The sequence below is a fragment of the Rhincodon typus genome, chromosome 22 (assembly GCF_021869965.1).
Source record: "Rhincodon typus isolate 14 chromosome 22, sRhiTyp1.1, whole genome shotgun sequence".
Classification (NCBI taxonomy): Eukaryota; Metazoa; Chordata; class Chondrichthyes; order Orectolobiformes; family Rhincodontidae; genus Rhincodon; species Rhincodon typus.
This window is the reverse complement of record NC_063353.1, coordinates 19,973,685-19,993,238: the sequence shown is the minus strand read 5'-3', so window position 1 is coordinate 19,993,238 and position 19,554 is coordinate 19,973,685. Positions and strand designations below refer to the sequence as shown.

The 19,554-nt window shown below is 37.7% G+C and overlaps 1 protein-coding gene across 1 annotated transcript in view; it reads right to left on the bottom strand.

Moving 5' to 3' along the window:
• Positions 1-237: 237 nt before the first annotated feature.
• The window catches only part of LOC109912284 (TBC1 domain family member 22B-like), a gene marked incomplete at its 5' end in the record, with an annotated part of 170,338 nt that continues 151,021 nt past the window's right edge, over positions 238-19,554 (bottom strand). Inside the window, one exon of the mRNA XM_048610591.1 lies at positions 238-1,490. Coding sequence (XP_048466548.1) covers positions 1,362-1,490 — 129 coding nt within the window. The remainder of the gene's footprint in view (positions 1,491-19,554) is intronic.

The following is a 19,554-nucleotide window of genomic DNA, read 5'->3' as shown; positions in this document are numbered from 1 at the left end:
ACCTGTCAAAAAAAAAAATTGGCATCATTGATATACCGCTAATGTGTTGAACATAGCAAAGAAATTTGCCTGTAGTATCTGTTAAATGCAGACATGAAATTCCAGCATTTGTTAACTGGTCTGAAATTATTGCACAAAATTCTCAGCACTTTTTTCCCCAAAAGAGAATTCGAGCAACTTATGCCAAAATAAAATCAATGAATTTGTGAGGTTAAACCACCATTTTTACACACCAAAGATTTTATCCTGTGGTTTATTTCAGTTACAGATCACAGTAGTATTTACAATAATGTAAGTAGTATATCACAAACAGCCTCAGCACTGCACAATTCCTGAACTGAACTGTGAATGTTTAACTGCAATGGTTAAGTATCTGAATTGCGTTAGCAGAAAGCAGACCTTCAGGCCTCTCTGATGTTGTCCCTGGGGGAAAGAGAACAAAAGACGACCATGGCATGACAAAGACTGTATTTTATAATTCCTGTATGTGAGACAGCCACACAGAAAAGACGCTATGATAGTGTCTTTGGTATATTAGAGCACAGTTGAATGACTGAGCATCACTGTAACTGGAAAGAAACATTCCAATAGAAAACTAGTTAATTTTCAATCTTAAACCAGTCTATACAAGAAATATTACATAATTGATCTTAAAACAACATTTCATTTGAAGACAAATATTTCAGATATTTAGCAATAGCAGACTTTAATAGAGAGGTCATAAATAGTTCACTTATGGATACATTTCATTAATATCAGGCACTATTTCAACTTCTGTAAATGGCCATAGGAAATCAACAGTGATTTTATAATCTTACTGCCTGAAGTTAGTTTTCTTTTTTGGATTCAAATAAGTTATTTTGAAGAGTATAGATGACAATACTTTGTGATTGGGCTGTTTCCTTGAATTTTGACAACCCAAAAGGCTTTTTCAACTTCCTATATTGCGTGGGACAATTATATTTGCTATGGCCTGAGTTAAGGCAGAATCTTGTGCTCCAAAGCATCGTGACTAAAAATAAGAAGGGGCAAATAAAAATAAAGCCAATCCTCAGAAGGATATTTGGAAAGCCTCAGATACCATTATATTCAAAATATCTTATTTTTAAGCAAAAGAACTTGACTATCTCTTCATCATTAGTTTACCCTTTAGCAATGGCAGCTTGCCTGCAGTTTGATATAATTGCTGTGAAAAATTTACATAAAATTGATACTTTTTTTGTTTCTAAATCAGCAAAATAACTCAATTACTGCATTAAATACAACATGCCAAGTCCAAATGAATGGGGTTAAAGTTATAACAAAGAATTGAGATACAGATGAAAAATTAGCGCTTTCATATTTAAATTTCATGCCTCTTTTCATCGTTTGTAGTGATTTGGTGCATCTGCAAACGCATATTTCAGTCTGTAAGCCTCTGCGAGAAGAACACTGATTTCCTCGTTCCCCCAGTGCATTGTGGGTAAATTCTGAAGAAGAATCATTAGTCCCTGCAACAGGAAAAGAAAAGCAGAATGAATAACAATGGCACAAACTGTGAGATTCTTCGGAGCAGAAATGGTTCGGGAAATCTTAGAGTTGCATAAGTGGCAATTTGAGCTCAAAATCATGAGTGCGCGCAAACTGAAGCAAAAGATTCATATGTCAAATGTGCAGAAAACTACATCCATAGCGTTGTAATTTATAGAACTAAACATTTAGGAAATAATCACAATCTGAAAAAATCTGAATGCTGAAATGATGTTGCATGTAAGGTATTAGCCTGAATTCAACCTTCAGCATCCATGTGATATATTTCTTAACATTGCTTTTGTTTTTCAAATACCAAGAAAGTTCAAAGCTGATAACTACCATATTTTTCCATGATGAAATATAACAGCAGCAATGGGCCATTCGGCTCTGAGCCTGCTACATTAATATGCTGATCCTCACCTCCATGGAAGAGTCTTGATAAACAAATGGCTTTCTGCAAATTGCAACACCCAGTGTTATCAATGCTAACATAAAGTTGAAATATTTCTGTGTCACTTACTTGCTGTGTTCATGAGCTAGACAGATAATCAATTAGAACATTTCTATAAGTTAGGCTATCAGCAGTTCAGAGCGATAAGCTTTTCTGCAAGTCCCAATTAAAATTTCAGTCTATTTTACTCATTTGCTCTCATTACAATGAATCATATGGAATATACAAGACAAACACAAAAAATTATCCTAGTTTGGCCCATTCCAGTATTTATGCCTGAACCTCTTCCCAGCCTCTTCATTTAATCATTATACTACAAATCATTGTACCACAAATCTTATATTCCATCCTTTACTATTTATCTAGCTTGCCCTTACATGAAACCAGTTGCCTCAATTACTCTACAATCTCAGCACATTTTGCGTAAGACAGTTTCTTTTAACTTCCCTTTGGATTTATTGATCTTTGCTTCATATTTATGAATCTTGGTTTTGGACTCCCTGCACATCTACATTAACAAATCCTTTTGTATCCTTGAAAATCAGTCAGGCTATCCCAAACTTATTTTTTATTTAAAAAGAGGAGTCCTATAGCTTGTTCAAACCTTCCAAATAGGCATAATCTTCAACCCGATATCATCTTTGCAAATTGTTTTTGCACCACAGTGTCTACATCTTTATGACATTGATGAAAAAAAAGCTTTAAATGATCATTTGTCAAGAGCAGATAATTACAGCAAACCTACATGGAATTCAGAAGGTACGTGACATGTCTGGCCAATTTACTGGATTATTTTGAAAGGCTAAAAATATAGTGGATAAGGACGAAATAATGGGCATTATCTAGATTTCAGGAAGACATCTGACACTGTCCTACTTAGCAGACTGATTAACAAGGTAAATGACCATGACAAAAGATCACAAAGTATTACAGTAAATTCATATGTTGCTGAAAGGTAGACTAAGAAGGCTTGTGGGTCAGGAAAAGGAGGCAGAGCAGAAGAATTATTAGTAGCCATTGTCAGGACCAGTGTTGTTTATGCTTTCTTTACAACTTGAGGTGAAGAAATATTCTAAAATGGTACCTTCAAGTACAAGCGGGAATGTCATAGTAAATGCTGACAGACTAGAAACAATTCATGAAGAGGTTCAGTGATCGCAGGTGGTGAAGAAGCTGGTGAGGTCACATTGAGAGTACTGGGTTTATTTGTCACTTTTTTCGATCAAAGGAAATTGTTTCCAAGATGATGAATGCAGGCCTATTATTTTGAGAATCACTGCAGGAAACCACTGCAGGTGGTTTGTACGAGTAGACTAAACAGATCAATGCTTCTATCCAAAAGTGGTAGTATATCACAATGCAATGTACAGACAGATTTTTGGATCCCTGTTCACTAAGGAATTGAAATTTATGTTTCCAGTCTGCTCCTTCTTTAACTCACATTTCTACCATAACAGATCATAGAAAGAAGCTACCACCCACCCGCTCCTGCCCCCCATCCAAACTGGAAAATCTGTGTAATACAAGTACTCTGCCATTGTGTTCAATGTGAGAGGCATCTGTCTTAGCTCAGTGGCAGCAATCTTGTCCCTGAATCTGATAATTATAGATTTTTGCTCTGTACTAGAAAGTTTAGCATATAATCTCAGTCAGCATTGAAGGCAATGTAGCACTGTTAGCAGTGCTGTCTTTCAGATGAGATGTTAAACCAAGACTGTGTCTGCACTGTCAGATGGATGTAGAATATCCCAAACAAATTCGAGCGCGCGCCAAGGAAGCTCTCACAATGTTCTCTGCATCAGTATTCCTCAACCAATGTCACTAAAGCAGGAAAATAAAACAATGAACGACAGATGCTCAAGATCTGAACTAAACAAAAGCTGGAGAAACTCAGCAAGTCTGACAGCATGTGGAGAGAAAGCAGTGTTATCATTCCTAGTCCAATGACCCATAACTGTATTCTCTCCACAGATGCTGCCAGACCCGCTGAATTTCTCCAGTGATTTCTGTTTTTGTTTGTTTCACTAAAGCAGGTCGTGGGATCAGTTATTTAATTGCAATTAGTGGGGAGTTTAGTGCATGAAAATTAGCAGTTACACTTTCTACAAAACAACAGCAAATACACTTCACAGTAATTTTATTCATTGCAGTGTGTTTTGGGAAGCCTTAAGATCATGAATGGCACTAGACAATTTCAATCTCTTTCCTGGACTGCACTATCAATCCAGGAGCAGCATTATTTAAGCAGTGGGAAGGCAAGCAGAAATCTCAGTTTGGGAAGTTCCATTCAGAAGTTGGAAAGAAAGTAAAAACCTCACTCAGTTGAGGCTATATTAGTCGATAACCACGCTGTGACCTAGTCAAACAATCACTCGACAGCACTTCCTGCCAATGAAGCGGATGCAAGTTTAAAATTCTATGGTGACCTGTCATTATTTATAGGCAAGATGATGATGGTAGGTTCAAGTGTCCAATTCTCAGAATGTTTTTAATCAAAAAAAGTTTGTTTATTACTATTAAGATTGCTACTGTTTTTTTGTCAATTTTACTGGGTGTTTCCAACTTTTCTACTAAGTGGACTCCTGAACTAATTATGGATGACTATCTAGGAAGAGTTTCCATGCCACCATTTACTAAAGGAAGTTAATCAGGAGATGGAAGAGATGTGGTGTTTACCACAAATTATAGAGTAGAAAGGTTAAAAAGCTGCTGCTGCAATACGTTCACCTTAGCTGAGTGAAAAGCTGAACAAATAATGTGATAAAATAAATGGATTCACTGTCAGTGCTGACTTCTTTAGACCTGTGCTATCTATTTGAAAATGTTAGATATATTGCTTTTTGTATGAATTCAATGATGAAGATGCAAACACCATCTTGGGGAGTCTTGTTTCTTATGCAGTTCTGTACAACAATTTTAATTTAAGAGCTTTTTCAGATAAAGCGACCCATTGCATATATTAGACATCCTTGATTTATGATCTCCATCCAGTATGGAGCAAAATTATTCTTACAAGAAAGTATCTAAAGCACAATAATTACAATGTTGAGAATTTTCCAAAAATTAGAAACTGACAAGTCTCTGATTCTGAACTTTCAAGCTTTACAAAATAACTACAGCACCATCTGTTTTAATGCAATTGTGATATAGCTCACTTTATTAGCATTTTAAATAAAACTTCTAAAAGCTTGAGAATAGCGGTGACTCACTAAAAGTCAGAACTAATTAATTAACCAGAGCACTAAAAGTATTTAAAATATTGCTACTGAGTGTAACTGGTGGATTAAACATGTTCAGTTACTGATGAAGCAGCAGAGGGACCAACTGCCAGCATTGAAATGTCATACCTCAGCACTCTGATCTCAGAGACAACCACTTTGATGACAAACATAATAAGAGAAAAGAATTTTTCAACAATCAGCATGGGTAAAAAAATATTCAAAGGAAGAGTTAGTGAGCTATATCCAAGTTGGCTCCTTTAAAAGCAAGTATTCATAATAATGTAAAAAACAATTACAATTATGTAAAAAAATTAGAAACATTTCAGGATTTGTTCTTGAATTTTCAATGTTAGCAAGGTGTTGCAACTATCACACTGCTGCTGATACAATAGACTTTGATCTAATTAATGTAAAAGATCAATTGTTATCCAAATAAACAAAAATGCATTTTTCCAATACATCCTTAAATAAATATAGCTGTCTCCTTTTGAAATAAGTGCCAACACTAGCTGTAAAAGTGAGACATACATGAAGGACTAAGAACAGACAGGTCCAGTATGTAACCAATGGACACCTCATTCAAACACAAATCTCTCTAGGCAAAGCGTAATTGTATAACGTGAGGGATGTAATATTTGCTCTGTGAACATCAATTTCAAAGCCAATACAAGTATACTGATGTCTAACAAAATCTAATCAAAGAGCTTCAAAATTTTAATTAATCGACTACAAATGCATGATCTGCAAGCCACTGTTGTGTTATACAGGATCTTTCCATTACAGTAATAGTATAAAGTATAAATTACCTTGGTTTAGCAAACAATTACACCAATTTTATTGATGTCAATCAATATTTTCCAATTGAACGTTCAAAGCATCTAACAAAAGTAACACTAACAGTCATACATCATATTGTGAACACACCCTTAAAAATTTCTAGAAAACAATCACATTTGGCAAAATTTCAGCAGCAGAGTCTCAAAACCCACCTTCATACATCTAACAGAATTGGGATTCATTAATAAAATACCTGCAGAAGATGGTACGAAGCCCACAGTATAGCAACAGCACTTTTGCCAGTTTCCTGAACAAAACTGTTAAAGTATCAACATTTAAAATTTTGCTACACATAAGTTTAAGATGCATTTTAGAAAAGTTCCCAGCAAGAAAGAAATGCTGAGTGCTCAAATTGTACTTATCTTGCAATTTGTGGAGAATTTACAAATACACATATGCATGATTTTACTGAGGCTAGAAATATTTTCTGCAAAAAAATGCAACTGGAGGCAACGTAACACACATTTGATATGGCATCAACAGTTTAAAGTCTATAAAAGTTTACTTATTTTGAAATTGTCTGAATAATCATTACCAAAAGTATTCAGCATGATGAATTAATGTTCTTGAAGTGATTTGAAAATAGAACACTGATTGACACGTTAGATTTATTCAGCTATTTTTTACTTATGCAAAAAGACAGGAATGGATACATTGAATCGATGTGTATCTATTTATTTTGTCTCTTTTCCTTTTGTATTCCAGCACACTACCATGTACAATTCCCCGAACGAAGATGGTGACAGCAACCCATTTCTTGGTCTCAGCCAAAGCTACTTAAGTAGCTGGCAACTAAGAGGCACATGGAAACAGCTCAGTTAGTCATCTCTTGAAACCGCCTTCCTCCTTCTCTGTGGGGATCATGCTGCCTCCATTCTGTATCTTTGCCCAAGTTGAAAACAAAAAACATGTCATGCGAGAAAACACAGGTTTGAACAGATAACCTTTCATTGCATGTTACAGCAATCTGACAGAAACAGATTACGCCATTCATTTGAACACCGTTTTCAGATAACTGACTGATGTTCATTTTCAGCTGGCAGCAGATTTTTGAGTTGTATAATCTGTAATTTTGTAAATTAGGACATGCATTTTCTATGTTGATAATGGGAATTTGCTATTTGTGCAATCATGAATGAGAAAATGAAAAAGGCAAGTTGATCTCACTTTCGGAAAATCACTAGGCATTTCTTTATTATCTACATTGTGGAATTAAGGTCGGGAAAGGTCTTAATCTGTCTGGGTTTTTTCTGTTGGTAGAAAATGTAATGACAAACATAGAAGGCCAACATGCTAAGTATAGCTGAAGTGTGATTAAGATTATAGAATTATTGCAAGGCAGTGAAAGATGAAGTGATTTACAAAGTTGATTATTCAGAAACACCATATAATATGTTGTACAGCAGAAATTACAGTTGAATGACCATGTAAAGAGAATAATGAAATCTTTACTGACAAATGACATTTCTCTGATGGTTCCACTGCTAACAACTACAGTTAATTGAAGTGAGGATACAATTAGTTGGTAATACATATTTGTAGGTATTGCACTTTATTCTGGCCTGAATTTTGTAGTTGTAATGACAGTGAAGTAATTACTGCTCATCTATACCCCGGCTGTGAAAATGGCAGCAAATTCTGCTCTGCTCATGTGCACAGTTACACCTGGAAATCCAGAAGTTGTTGACCATGATTCCCTAGATGTATGTGACACACTGTTTAACATCTTGCACACAGAAATCTTTTCAAATAACCCATTTGAGATGAATGTTCTCTTGTATGTTATTAATGTTGCATTGAAAACTCTCGATAAAGTTGCAACTTGCTGAATGCAGTTCAACAGTGTTTTAAAATTGGGTATGGAGTCATAATTACCTTAGAACAACCCCTCTGGTTTTGAAAACCCAATTTTATATTGTAGAATGTGATATATCTCCACTCCAAGAAAACAAAAATTCCATTGGTTTTTAATATAATAAAAATGACCTGGTATTTCAGTCTGTAACTTATTGCCCAGTATATATATCCAATTTTTTATTCTATTTTCTGTGAAATTATTTACACATGAAGGAAAATCAGTGTGTTTTATTTCCAAGTATATTTTCTTTGAGAAATGTTTATGTGATTGGCTGTTTATTCTGACTGATGCAGCAGTTGTTGGATTCCCTACATATGGCACCAAAAACAACTTCAGAAAATGTGAAAAACACACCACAGAGATAGCTAATCTTTGTGGGTATCTTTCATTGAGGTCATCAGTGACCCAAGACACTTGGCTGCTGACAGAATAATCTTGACCATTATTGTTCAATAAGCTTGCAGGAATGGCATCATATCCCAAACATTCAGCTCAAAGGTACTTATGCTTCAATTGAGTAAATCAGAACACAAATCAAGTGTAAAGCAAATAGAGCTAAGGTTCCGAATACATCGATTCAAATCCCACCACAGCAAAGAGTGAAATTTGAATTCACGAAAAGAAATATGGCATTTTAAAAAAAGCTAGCCTAATGGCAGGTGCTTAACCATTGTTGATTGTCATGAAAACCCATCTGGTTCATGAATACTGTTGAGGGAATGAAATCTTATCTGAATTGGGCGACATGTGACACCAGACCCAGAATATCTGGTAACTCTCATGCATACTAGCAAGCCACTCAGTCGTAGAAAACTGCTACAAAGTCTAAAGGAAGGAATAGAACTGAATAGCCCCAATTCTCCTCCAAGTCACACACCAAACTGACTTAAAACTATAAGATTGTTCTTTCACTGGGTCAAATTCCTGGAACTCCCTTCCTGACAACACTGTGGATATATTTGTACAACAAGAACTACAGTGGCTCAAGAAAGCTACTCACTATCATCTTCTTACAGGTAATTAAGAGTAAAAAAAATGCTGATTTAGCCAGTGATTCACACATCTTATGAACAAATAAAAATGCTGCCTAGCACCAATCAACCTTCAGACCCATTAATTTCTCTAACTCAATCTACTTTCTCATGCTCATTTCCTTCAATTCCTTATTCTTTTTAGTCTCTTGAATCTCTAATTCTGGGAAAATAGCCAGAAAAAGTAATCTAACTTCTTTGCCATTTCTCTATTTCCCGTTGTAAATTCTCCCGATTCTGGTTTAATGAACCCAGATTTGTCCTGGCCAATTGTTTCCTTTTGATGTATTTGTAGAAGCTTTTACAGGCTGTTTTTATGTTTTTGCTCAATTTCAGTGATACCCTATTCTCCCTTTGCTCATCAGTTTTTTGGTCCCCACTGCTGCATTCTAAAAATCCTCCCAATCCTCAAGTTTACTGTTATTTTCGGCAATTTAATAAGCCCTTTTCTTTCATCTTATACAATCCTTAATTTCCTTTGTTCACCAATAGATGGCTATTTTGCAGTTGTGCCTTGAAAGAATGTACAGTTGCTATAAGCAATGTAATAACCCATTAAAGGCTACATATGCGCATTGTCTATGTATTTCACAATTCATCTCTGTCAATTTGCCCCTCAAACCTTCATTATTCCTTTTGTTCAAAATTAACAAACAGGCTTCATATTGAACAAGGTGCAGAGCTGGATGAACACAGCAGGCCAAGCAGCATCATAGGAGAAATTTCTGATGAAGGGTCTCGGCCCGAAACGTCAGCCTTTCTGCTCCTCTGATGCTGCTTGGCCTGCTGTGTTCATCCAGCTCTACACCTTGTTATCTCAGATTCTCCAGCATCTGTAGTTCCTACTATCTCTGATTCATATTGAACAACCTCACTTTCAAACACAATGTAAAACTATCTCATTGTATGGGCACTTGATCAGTTTTGTGTTACTGAACCATTCTCAGAGATAGACATTGAAGGTGCCCAGAGTACATTATTCTGTGCCCTTCTAATCTCTGTGCTGCATTCTACATGGAACATTTGATTCAGCAGCTTTCAGAATATGGTCAGAAGGCGGCATTTTTGCCCATGTTTAAACTGATGAAGTACGAGTACTTCAGGCCGATGTTTAACCAGCCTGTGGATCAGCTCTCCCATTGATTGGAACACTATGGCAATGATTGAGGGGCCTCTGCTTAGCTCATGTAACTCAAATCCAGTCTTCCAAGGGTGAAGGTGACATAAGTGATATGCTCCTGGCTCTTTAACTTTATCAGAACATTCAATACAAGGTAACAGCAGAAGAATGAGGAGTAAGAGTTGGCAATTCAGTCCCTCAAGCCTGCTTCACCATTTATGATAATCGTGGTTGATTTAATCTCAGCCTCACCGCCACTTTCCTGCCTATTCCCTATAACTCTTTAACTCACTAATAATTAAAAATCTGTCTATCTCCTCAAATTTATTCAGCACTCGGGCGTTCACTGCACTTTGAGCTAGTGAATTCCACAGATTCATGACATTTTGAGAGAGGTAATTCCCCCTATTCTCTGTTTTAAATCTGCCACTGCTTAACCTAAAACCATGACCTCTCATTCTAGATTGCCCCATCAGGGAAAGCATTCACTTTACGTCAACTTTGTCAAATGCCATTAACATATTATATACCTCACTGAAATCGCTTCTCATTCTTCTAAACGATAGTTGGTATAGGTCTAAACCGCTCAATCTCACCTCATAAAACAAACCTTTCATCCCTGGAATTATTCTCGTAAATCTTCTCTGAACTTCCTCCAATGCAAATACATCCTTCATCAAGAGGACCACAATAATATTTAGTTGAAAACTAGACATATCCCTTTGAAGGGAAGTAGCAGAGCATCCAAAGCTAATCTTTGAGGATGAGCTTTAAATAAAACTTAAAAAAAACAGGAGAAGCAGACTTACAAGAAATGTCAGATTCAAAATTTGATAACCAGGAAGGTTAGAGAAAGTACAAAAGAAATTCGAAAGACTAATAGGAAGCCTTGATGAGCAGGCAACCCTAAAGTGAACCTAAAACATTATTTATAAACTTAAGAGCTCAGCTACGGAAAAAGAGAGGCCTATTAATTACACAGGGCAAATTTTTCAGTGGCAGAGGACATGGCTTAAGCATTAAATGTATATCTTGCATTTCTCTTCACTAAGGAGGTGGATGACGTAAAGGTTACATAAGAGGTAAGGTTATGGGCAGACAGGATTAGATAACATATACAAAACAAAAGAGCATACCTGAAATAACAATAGAAAATTCTGGAAATACCTTGCAGGTCAAACAGCATCAAGGAAGAAAGTAGCAGAGTTAAAGTTTCAATCAATGGCTAAGCAATAAATGTCACTTCTGATGAAAAAAAATCACCAGCCTGAAATGTGAACTGTTTTTCTCTTCACTGATGTTGCCTGTACTGTTATTTCCAGCATCTGCAGCATTTTTCTTTAGTATTATCATTAGTGAAAGTTATTAAGGCAACCAACCTGGATTGAATATCTCAGCTGTCGTAGGAAGAAATGGTAGAGCTATGTAGCACATATAAAGGAATAGCACTTGAGCAGGAGGGGGTTGCTCGTGTAATACCAGATGGATTCAAGAAAGGGGAAATGGATAATGGTATAGAAAATTAGCTCAGGGACAGCAAATGGAGGGTATTCCCAAAGGTCAATTCCAGATCTATTACACATCAATTTTGATAAATAACCTAAACTCTGGTGTAGAGAGCAGGACGATGTATGGGACATCACTCTGGGAGACTAGGAGGAAAGTGTAAAAGTGCAGCATAACCTTTTCTGAATGGCATTGGCATTATAAGGGCAAGAAAGATTACAGAAAGTAAAGGATAGAGATGAACGATGGTTCAACCATGATATAGCAAGCTTTTTCTTGTGTCCTGTCCTGAACTGTGAAAGATGGACATTCTCAAACAGCCACTGTAAAAAGAACAGTAGTATTTAAATAAGTTTCAACTTTATAAAAAAGTTAGGAGTCTTGTTGAAAAGAGATACATTTTGTTAAAGCATTTTGGCTTGCACTCATCAGGTCACTCTGCAAGAATACAAATTCAGGATGGAGAAAAGATTATACTGCACAAGACTGGTTTGCCTTCAGGACTCAAATTGGCAGAGACCTTGCCATGGAGAATGCACCATTATGCTGATTGACAGTTAACAGCCAAGTTTTATTGAACTTTAGACTTGGCAGGTTGACTCAGATTAGTCAGGAGATTGCTGAATACAGTAAAATGGATGTCACCCATTTTGCTGGGTTGAAAACGATTCAGGGCACGTACATCTGCTTTCTGTCAACGAAGAACAGGGCCCTGCTGCTATTAGTACATGCAAGTGGTGCCACACTGCCAGCTTGACTGACAATTCTAAATTGGTCATCAGCATAATTCCGTCAACATTCAGATAGCTGCTAGCTGTTTCATATTGCTACAATGCAGTGGCAACAACAGCAGTGTTTACCACAAATAGACTGCTACCCTCAAGCCCAAATGGCTTTCTGCGTATCACACAATGAGTGAGGTGGTTTACGAATTTCAGTAGCGGTGTGATGCCAGGTATGTCGGCCATATTTTCCAAAGACTGGTGGATCGTACCGAACAGCATGCCACTTCAGTTGCTTGCAACAGGCAAGGTGCTGACTGTAACCATTTGCAAATCTTGCAATACTGTCTAACATAAGATGCGATTCTGCAATTGGGCAACATTTATTAAATCATCCTAAATGTGAGGGGAATTATACTGACAACCAATTTAGGATTGTCAGTTGGGCGTGAGAGAACTAAAAGTTTCATATATTAAAACAAAGGCCCCTTTTATTGCAGGCATAAAGAATATGTACACGTTGTAGGATGATTAAGGAAACTAATATCTTTGGATTGGCTTAGTTTAATTTTAATCATTAAATTAACAGTAGCCAGTGCAGATGTTGGAAGTGTAACATCATGTGACTCTACTTAGTTTTACTTGATAAAGAAATGCATCATGGGATTGCAAACAGAGTTAATACAATACCCTAGACAACAAGGTGTAGAACTGGATGAACACAGCAGGCCAAGCAGCATCAGAGAAGCAGGAAAGCTGACATTTCGGGTCTGGACCGTTCAGAAATGGGGGAGAAGGGGATTTTGAAATAAATAGGGAGAAAGGGGGAGGCAGATAGAAAATGGATAAAGGAGAAGATAGGTGGAGAGGAGACAGACAGGTCAAGGAGGCGGGGTTGGAGCCAGTAAAGGTGAGTGTAGGTGGGGAGTTAGGGAGGGGATAGGTCGGTCCAGGGAGGATGGACAGGTCAAGGGGGTGGGATGAGGCTAGGAGGTAGGAGATGGGGGTGAGGCTTGAGATGGCAGGAGTGGGATAGGTGGGAGGACAGGTTAGGGAGGCGGGTACGAGCTGGGCTGGTTTTGGGATGCAGTCGGGGGAGGGGAGATTTTGAAGCTTGTGGAGTCCACGTTGATACCATTGGGCTGCAGGGTTCCCAAGCAAAATATGAGATCCTGTTCCTGCAACCTTTGGGTGGCATCGTTGTGGTACTGCAGGAGGCCCAGGATGGACATGTTGTCCAAGGAGTGGGAGGGGGAGTTGAAATGGTTCACGACTGGGAGGTGCAGTTGTTTGGTGTGAACCAAGCGTAGGTGTTCCACAAAGCGGTCCCCAAGCCTCCGCTTGGTTTCCCCAATGCAGAGGAGGCCACATTGGGAACAGCGGATACAGTATACCACATTAGCAGATGTGCAGGTGAACATCTGCTTGATGTGGAAAGTCTTCTTGGGGTCTGGGATGGGGGCGAGGGGGGAGGTGTAGGGGCAGGTGTAGCACCTCCTGCAGTTGCAGGGAAAAGTGCCAGGGGTGGTGGGGCTGGTGGGGAATGTGGAGCAGACAAGGGAGTCACTACTATCTCTGTAACAATTTTATTCTCCAGTATCGGCAGTTCCTACTATCTCTAATACAATACCCTAGCATTTTAGAGTTACAACAGAAAGGCCAAGAGATCTCTCTTTAGTTTATATCCAGATTTCCAAGGTTGAATAAGGCAGAGGTGATATACTCCAGGCTTGTTAAACTTGTCAAGAAATCACAACTACAGTTGTGTCCATGTACTGTTCTGTTTGAAATTTGTGGAGCAATTGACTAAATTCAACCCTTATATGAGAGTTAACATTAATTTAACCTACTTTTTTTTAAATCAACCTGTTCAGAGAGGGAGCAAGGAGACTTGAGCCTGGGCCTCCCAGTCCAGAGATAAGGACTTTACCTCTGGACCACAAGAGTTAACATTATAAAGGTCTAGACTTTCATCATTCAAGACTATATAGTGTGTAATATTACAAAAAAAAAATCACTTTTTACATCCTATCTAAACTTTCTATTTGTAGTAGTCATACTTTCTGATCTTCTGTATTAGTTTATAAATAGCTTTAAAGTATTGAGCAGATTTTTATACTACCTGTTTTGCCATTAAAATGTAAAGGGCAACAAATTCGTTCCAAGCATTCAAACAGCAGCTAATAGATGGCTCTAAGAAAAAGCCAATAATCAATGATAAATAAGTGTCTAATTTAATGGGAACTTCACCAACTAAGCAAACACTGAGACATGAGCTCAATGATATCAATCATTGGGTCCTGACTGCATCTACCTCTCTTCTCCATAACAATGAAGTAAAGAACATTTAAAAAGTCGAAGTGACAATAACAAATCTTGGTGAAGAGGCTGGATCCATGGATAACTGACAACTTAAGGAACCAGCTGAGATAGTGGGAGGTAACAGTTAAGAGCAAATTAGAAATTAATCATGCATCCCTTAAACAAATTAGCGATATGTCTTGCCTAGCCTAGGCTAATAAGAATGTAATGGTGTAGTTGATCATGCTGTAGGCTGTAATTTGGAAAGAGTTAATAAACAACAGCTATAATCTTGTCTAGCTGTAGTGTCCCTACACCCAGCAGACCTCAGTTCAAGTCCTACCAGTCCTGGAGGTGCATCATAATCGTGCAAACAGGTTGATCAAAATGTGTTTTTTTTTGGCTGCTGACTGGCTGTGGATAAAGAAGGGTGTGTTTAAGTGGTATAGTGGTAGTGTCCTACCTCTGAACCAGGAGACTTGGGTTCAAGTCCCACCTGATCCGTGAGTACATCATAACATCTCTGAACAGGTTGATTAGAAAAATAAATATGCAACAGCTTTCAGTGACCAAGACACTCAAGAAGTATGACAGTGAAATAATTCTGTTGTCCATTTGGAAATGGAAGACTCTTGAGGCACAGCAGATAGGTAAGAGATTGAGTACCAACTTGTGCCATAAGCTGAACTGGAAAGCACAAGCTGCAGTACCTCCAGAAGGTTGTTACCCTACTTTAATAGGTATTCTTGATATCCAAATTACAGTTTTAGGAGTTATTGCACAAGGTTTTCTCCTGATGCCTTATTGGTTAAATACTCAATTGAACAAATTAATGAGGTTGTAGACTTGCTTGCCAAGCCAGTGTGTTTATTGCAGACATTTCGTCACCCTGCTAGGTAAGTGTGCCTCCAGTGAAGCGTCAGTGTTCTGTCCCGCTTGTTATCAAAATGCCTCGGTTTGCTGGGGTGGTTCTGTTTCTCAGTGGTTTGTATATCGGATCCAGTTCAATGTGTTTGTGGATGGAGTTCCGGTTGGAATGCCAGGCCTCCAGGAATTCACTGGCATGTCTCTGTTTGGCTTGTGCTATTATGGATGTGTTGTCCCAGTCAAATTCGTGTCCGTCTTTGTCCGTGCGTACTGAGACCAGTGAGAATTGGTCGTGTCTCGTGTCTCTTGGTGGCTAGTTGGTGTTCGTGTATCCTTATTGTCAGTTTTCTTCCAGTTTGGGGCCTATAATGTTTTTCACAGTCCTTGCATGGTATTTTGTATATTATGTTAGTTTAATTAGTTTTGGATATGGGATCCTTTACGTTCGTCAGTAGCTGTCGCAGGGTGGTTGTTGGTTTGTGGGCTACCCTGATAACTAGAGGTCTGAGCAGTCTTGCGGTCAGCTCTGATATACAGTAGGGTGACAAGTGTGTCTGGCCATGTTGTGTCTTCTTCTTGTGGTCTGTTGTGGAGGTAATGGCAGATTGTGGTTTTTGGGTATCCATTCCTTTTAAAAACTCAGTATATAAGCGCTCCTGTTCTCCTTTGCGCAATTCCGACGCTTCACCGGAGACGCACTGACGATGTTACCCAGCAGGGTGACAAAACATTGGCAATCAAACACACCGGCTCGGTGAGCAACCTCGTCCACAACCCAAGCTACAAATCTTCTAAAACTTTGAACAAATTAATATTGGGATGTGAGATTAAAATACAAGACCTCAAACTTGCAATGCACTGAGGTTGTTTCAACGAAATAGAATAGGTGGCAGCCATTCACTGGTTAATTTTACAGTGCAGTGCCCTGAACAATCAGAGACAACCTGCCTGGTTTAAAATTAACAAAGCCCAACTGTTAACATTCAATCCCTATGTCTCCACCAATCAGCATCCATTTGTCAACCAAATAGTAGTCTCTTGTCATGCAATTTAAATTTTGATTGTTTTCCCTTTAAATTCGTATTCTTGCAAAATATCTTTGAGTGGGAGATGAAAAGCTTTGACAAAATATGGCCTTTCCAGCAAATATTTGGCACAAAAGGCATTCTTAAAAGCAGTTTTAATGGTGAAGATATGATTGCTTTGCCTAAGGATAGATGGTACGGTCAGTCTAAGAATGCTGATCAGGTAAGGAAATAAGGATGGAGACGTCCAAGGAGATCATAAGCATTTTACATATTTTTAAATCTAAACATTGCTTCATCTAACTATAAGACCTGAGTTGAAAGTTTTCAAGTAAAGTCCCATTGCTCATGAGGGATGCATTCTTGCAGAACATCTCAATCATTCATTGAAATCTCAGACCATGAACACGATTTATAATAGAATTCAGTGGGATAGGTTGCAGGGAACCAAACATTTTGGTATCTATGACACACAACCAAGTGAAAATTCCCTGAAAACACCACTTGTTTGAAATACAAAGATGCTTCAGTGAAGAAATAGTGGAATAAACTCAGAAAAATACAAAATACATGGCACTGAACATAATATGAGGTGAAATTGATGGTTCACAAATTACTGCACTGCATAACATTGCACAACAATGAAAATGAAATTTTCATTTCATTTTGTTCTCATAGTTGGTTTCAACTGTATTTTGTCCACTCATTGAGTGTTAGAAAATTAAAGCGTATGCATAGGGATTCTGGGTCTGCAAAGTGCATTGGAATATGTGTGGGAGATGATCCTATAATATTTTTTGAAAGGTTGTGTTTCAAGGTGAATTAGATGCAGCTGAAAGATGATTTTCTTGGGGTATGATTGCACAAGCAGGACCCAAGAAGTCTTCAGCAGCAATGATGTCTTTGCATTGAGTTATATGCATGGAGCAAGAAGGAAACAGAACCAGGTATGCACAGTAGAGGATCATGTTGATTGGATGATAATAGCAAATCATAGGTGATTTAGTTCCCTCATGCCTATTCTAGCAATCTTCTTTTTGTTGAACCTTCCTTTCATTCCATTTACCTGCTTTGATCCCCATCTCTCAGAATACAGCAGTTCAAGGCAGCAGGTCACCACTTCAACGGAAATTGAGGCTAGGCAATAAATGCTGGCCTACCAGTGACACCCACATCCTGTGAACGTTTTTTTAAGAATCCTCACAGCCCTATCTAATATTGTGTCAACCTCTCTGTTGAAAATTTAAGTTCAAACGTGCACGTTTTTGACGGAGCATTACCATGTCTTTAAGGATGGATATCATCAACAAAATCCAAGATGTCAGTGAGTTCAATAAGGCATGCACATAATGTAGAAGACTACAGAAGTTTACTGTTGCAAAAAGAGGCACAAATGGGACAAGATGATATGAATGATAACATTTAAGGTAGTACAGCTGCACTTACTATTCTAACCTATTGCTATAAAATGAGATAATATACTAGTTTTGTGATTCACTGCTATATCTAGATGAATCTGGACCAGTGTATTTAATATTTAATCACTACTTCAAAATTTCAAGATAGCAAATCATCACCTGAGAGAGCTTAGATGCAGTTCAAGTTACAGTGGATCTCATTAAAACCCACCATTAATATTAATGCAGTGCAAAAATGATTTTCAAGTATTTTGTGTGGAGGGGCTAAGCGAAATACTGAGTGATGTACTATGGACCTAATTACAATCAGTGCATAATACAGCAACTAATCCACTAGACTCAGCTGCTGCCTAATTTTCCAGCACTTAGTGTTTTATTTTCATGTAAACGAATTTACAAGACCATCATTTTATTTGGCAAGTTTCTGAAATTAGATGCCACTATGTAAAATTAGCTGCTAAACTAGGCACAACAGAACTAGTTACAAAACAGATGTTGCGATATACGTAGCATCACTTAATGATGGAACACTTTGTTCCAAAGCAAGGATGTTATTCAGGAAGAATATTGTTGTTCTGAAGGAAATTATTTTTCTTTGATTTATTGCATTTTTTTTTTACATTGCTGACATTTGTAAAGGTTGCAAGATAGAAGTAAGAAGAATTCATCCAACAAATTCAGCTTGCTCTGTTTATGGTTAAGAGGCCTTTTCAGAACATTTGCACATTGTTATATTAACTTTGTCCCTTTAGTAAAAAACAATGTCACAGAAACAGTGTGTTGCAATTAGAAAATGGAAATGATTAGATTCAGGACAGGTGAGCATCTATTGCCACACAGCCGCAAAATGGTGTTTGCTCAGCCAAAAACAGAGGAAGGGCTAAACAGAACGAGTAGCTGCTGCAAATTGGACACTATCTTCACTTCATCGCTGTATATAGCATATAATTGCATCAGCGTACAAAACAAAATGAGGAGACAATGGCTATTTCAATCTTAAAGTAACTGGTTCAACTTAATGGAACAGATGTGATTATTCACTACAGCATGTGGCAAGTTCATTAGGGGGAAAACTGCATGAATAAATGCATCATTCCAAAAAGAAAGCATGCTGGAATTAAAGCACTTCCAATAAATTTCAAACAAAACAGACGTTTCAACTAAATAGATCACAGAGGTTTAAACAGAGAAGGATCTGCTGTTTGAGGTACTATGCAACAATGTATCCAGGCTCATTTGTATGCTTCCGTTGGGCCACTGGCTGCAGAACTGAAAATTAGTCCATATTTGTACTTAAATTATTCTTTGAACCAAAATTCTTCCCAACGCCATCCATCATCTGAAATTTTATAAATAGAACATCATCATTTCAACGAATCAACATTTAAAAGGGCAACAGGGCTTTATAGTTTCCCCACTCTAACAAAGCACTTTGACAAAGTGTACAAAAAACATATATTTATCTTCACTTTCGTGCACAACCTGCTGAGCTTTTCCACAAAAAGAACTCCTTTCAATTCCAAGGAGCAAAGTCACCCAGGCTTGTTGGCTTATAAAGAAACCCAGGAAGAGTGTTTGAAGTTTAATTAGGACAAGAATGATTTACATTTGTACAGTACTTTCTATACATAGCTTTATCTAAAGACAGCAAAACAATGAATAAGATCAAAGTTCTGCAGTTTAGC